This window comes from Aplysia californica, unplaced genomic scaffold (genome assembly GCF_000002075.1).
Source record: "Aplysia californica isolate F4 #8 unplaced genomic scaffold, AplCal3.0 scaffold00015, whole genome shotgun sequence".
NCBI lineage: Eukaryota > Metazoa > Mollusca > Gastropoda > Aplysiida > Aplysiidae > Aplysia > Aplysia californica.
In genome coordinates, this window is record NW_004797285.1 from 797,068 (window position 1) to 798,940 (window position 1,873).

The window sequence follows — 1,873 nt, forward strand, 5'->3', positions numbered from 1 at the left end:
ACACACACACACACACATAATACCTGCCTGTCAATGTCGGCAAACTGCTACAAACTTATAAAGAGGCAGCAGGGAAGAAGTGCTAATTATCTTCCAACATTTAGGCATCGCTCTTCTTCATAATTCTTGAAGATTAAAAGCTCCCACTGATATTTACCGCTTACATTTCATATTACATTGCAGCCGCTTTTCAAGAAATATCAAGAATGGAGGGAGATGTATGGCGAGACATTCGGGTATGTTACCATTAAAAAGATTTAAATTTGTGAGGCATCGTGGTGAAATCAGGCGCTCGTCAAAATAATGAAATCGAAGAAATCAACATATTTCTGCCTTTGCGGAATTTTTGACGATATATTTTGGGGGTTTATTTGTTTGTTGGGTTTTTTTGGTGTTTTTTTTTGTTCAACACCTTTATTTTATGCCCATTTAAAAACACATGTCTGCGTGGATTTTAAGGTAAAATGTTGTTGAAAGACAAAAAAAAGTATATTTTCAGTTTCCGAGGATACCCAAGCTTGGGAAGTAACCAAACTTTAGCGGTCATTTTCTCATTCATTTTTCCTTTGACTACAGGCAACCCCGATCTGCTTCAATCTCAAATATCTTGACATATTTTCATGATAATATATGGTACTTCTTTCTCCAAAAGCAAAACAAAATAAAATAACTCAATTAGCCCAAAAATTGTAGAACGCCCGATTCCACCGAGTCATGACACATGTACGTTACAGTCTAAACGGTTCACTGTAATTTTTGTAGGCGTATTGAAATCGATATGTTACTTCTTTTTTCACGCCCGAGAACTTCTAAAAGAAAAAACACGTTCATACGTGGCTGTACACATATTCAATAATATATAGAAGGATTTATAGACAAGTCGTTGTCGTAAAACTACAAATTTCTATCTTCTCAGTGCATATTTTTTCAAAAGAAATTTGACGTCAAAGATTTTGAGTTTCACGACATGACAAGATTTTTTCGACTGCAGTATTTTGAATATGTTGATAACAACTCTGAATTATCATACAATTTTAATAGAGGAGGCAGAGTATTTGGTTTCTGACCCCATGGTCTTAGTAACTCAAAACAGCCCAAAAAATGTCAGATAGAACATTGTAATTGTGAGGTAGCGAAGTGTTATTGCAGAAAGGAAAGTTTAATGAGTTAAACCGTGTTTCCCACCTATACAGCTACTTTGAGGGTCCAACGCCAGTGATTGTCACCTCCGACGTCAATTTCCTACAAGAAGTCTTCATCAAACAGTTCAACAAGTTCCATGCTCGAAAGGTAACAGCCGACGTCTGTGGTGTAGAGGTTATGCGCTTCGCCATCGTACCAAAGATCGTACATAACAAGATTGTTCCTGTCAAAAAAGTGTCTACGGAAGTCCGCGCATTGTTTCAGATGGCCCTGCAGCCTTTGTTTTGAAGCTCTCTTTTGTTTCTCCAGAAAAAGAATAGGAATAGCACAGTTTGTTAGTTTCACTTTTATTGTTTTTCGCACAAGTAGGGTAACTCTGTTCGCAAAGTCCGTTCTTTTTTTAAGAGGGCGCCATCGGATTTTGAGGACACTTTTTTAATTGACTCACAGAGAGGAGTGAACTATTTTGTCATACACGATCTTTGATCGCACGCAGGATGCTGGGAATTTATGCTGTATTGAAGTTCCATTCCTGTGTGAGAAGATATTCAAGATACTTCCTCCCAGCGCAGGAATGGCCCTAACAGACCGGGTCAAACTCGACCTACTTCTTGCTCTATATCATTTCGATTTTCTTCTTCTTCTTCTTCTTCTTCTTCTTCTTCTTCTTCTTCTTCTTCTTCTTCTTCTTCTTCTTCTTCTTCTTCTTCTTCTTCTTCTTCTTCTTTTT

The 1,873-nt window shown here is 37.5% G+C and overlaps 1 protein-coding gene across 1 annotated transcript in view; it reads left to right on the top strand.

Moving 5' to 3' along the window:
* Positions 1–1,873, top strand: part of LOC101851619 (cytochrome P450 3A43) — a gene marked incomplete at its 5' end in the record, with an annotated part of 14,794 nt that overhangs the window by 692 nt on the left and 12,229 nt on the right. Inside the window, 2 exon segments of the mRNA XM_013085266.1 lie at positions 184–236; positions 1,194–1,290. Of these exon segments, the coding sequence (XP_012940720.1) occupies positions 184–236; positions 1,194–1,290 (150 nt within the window).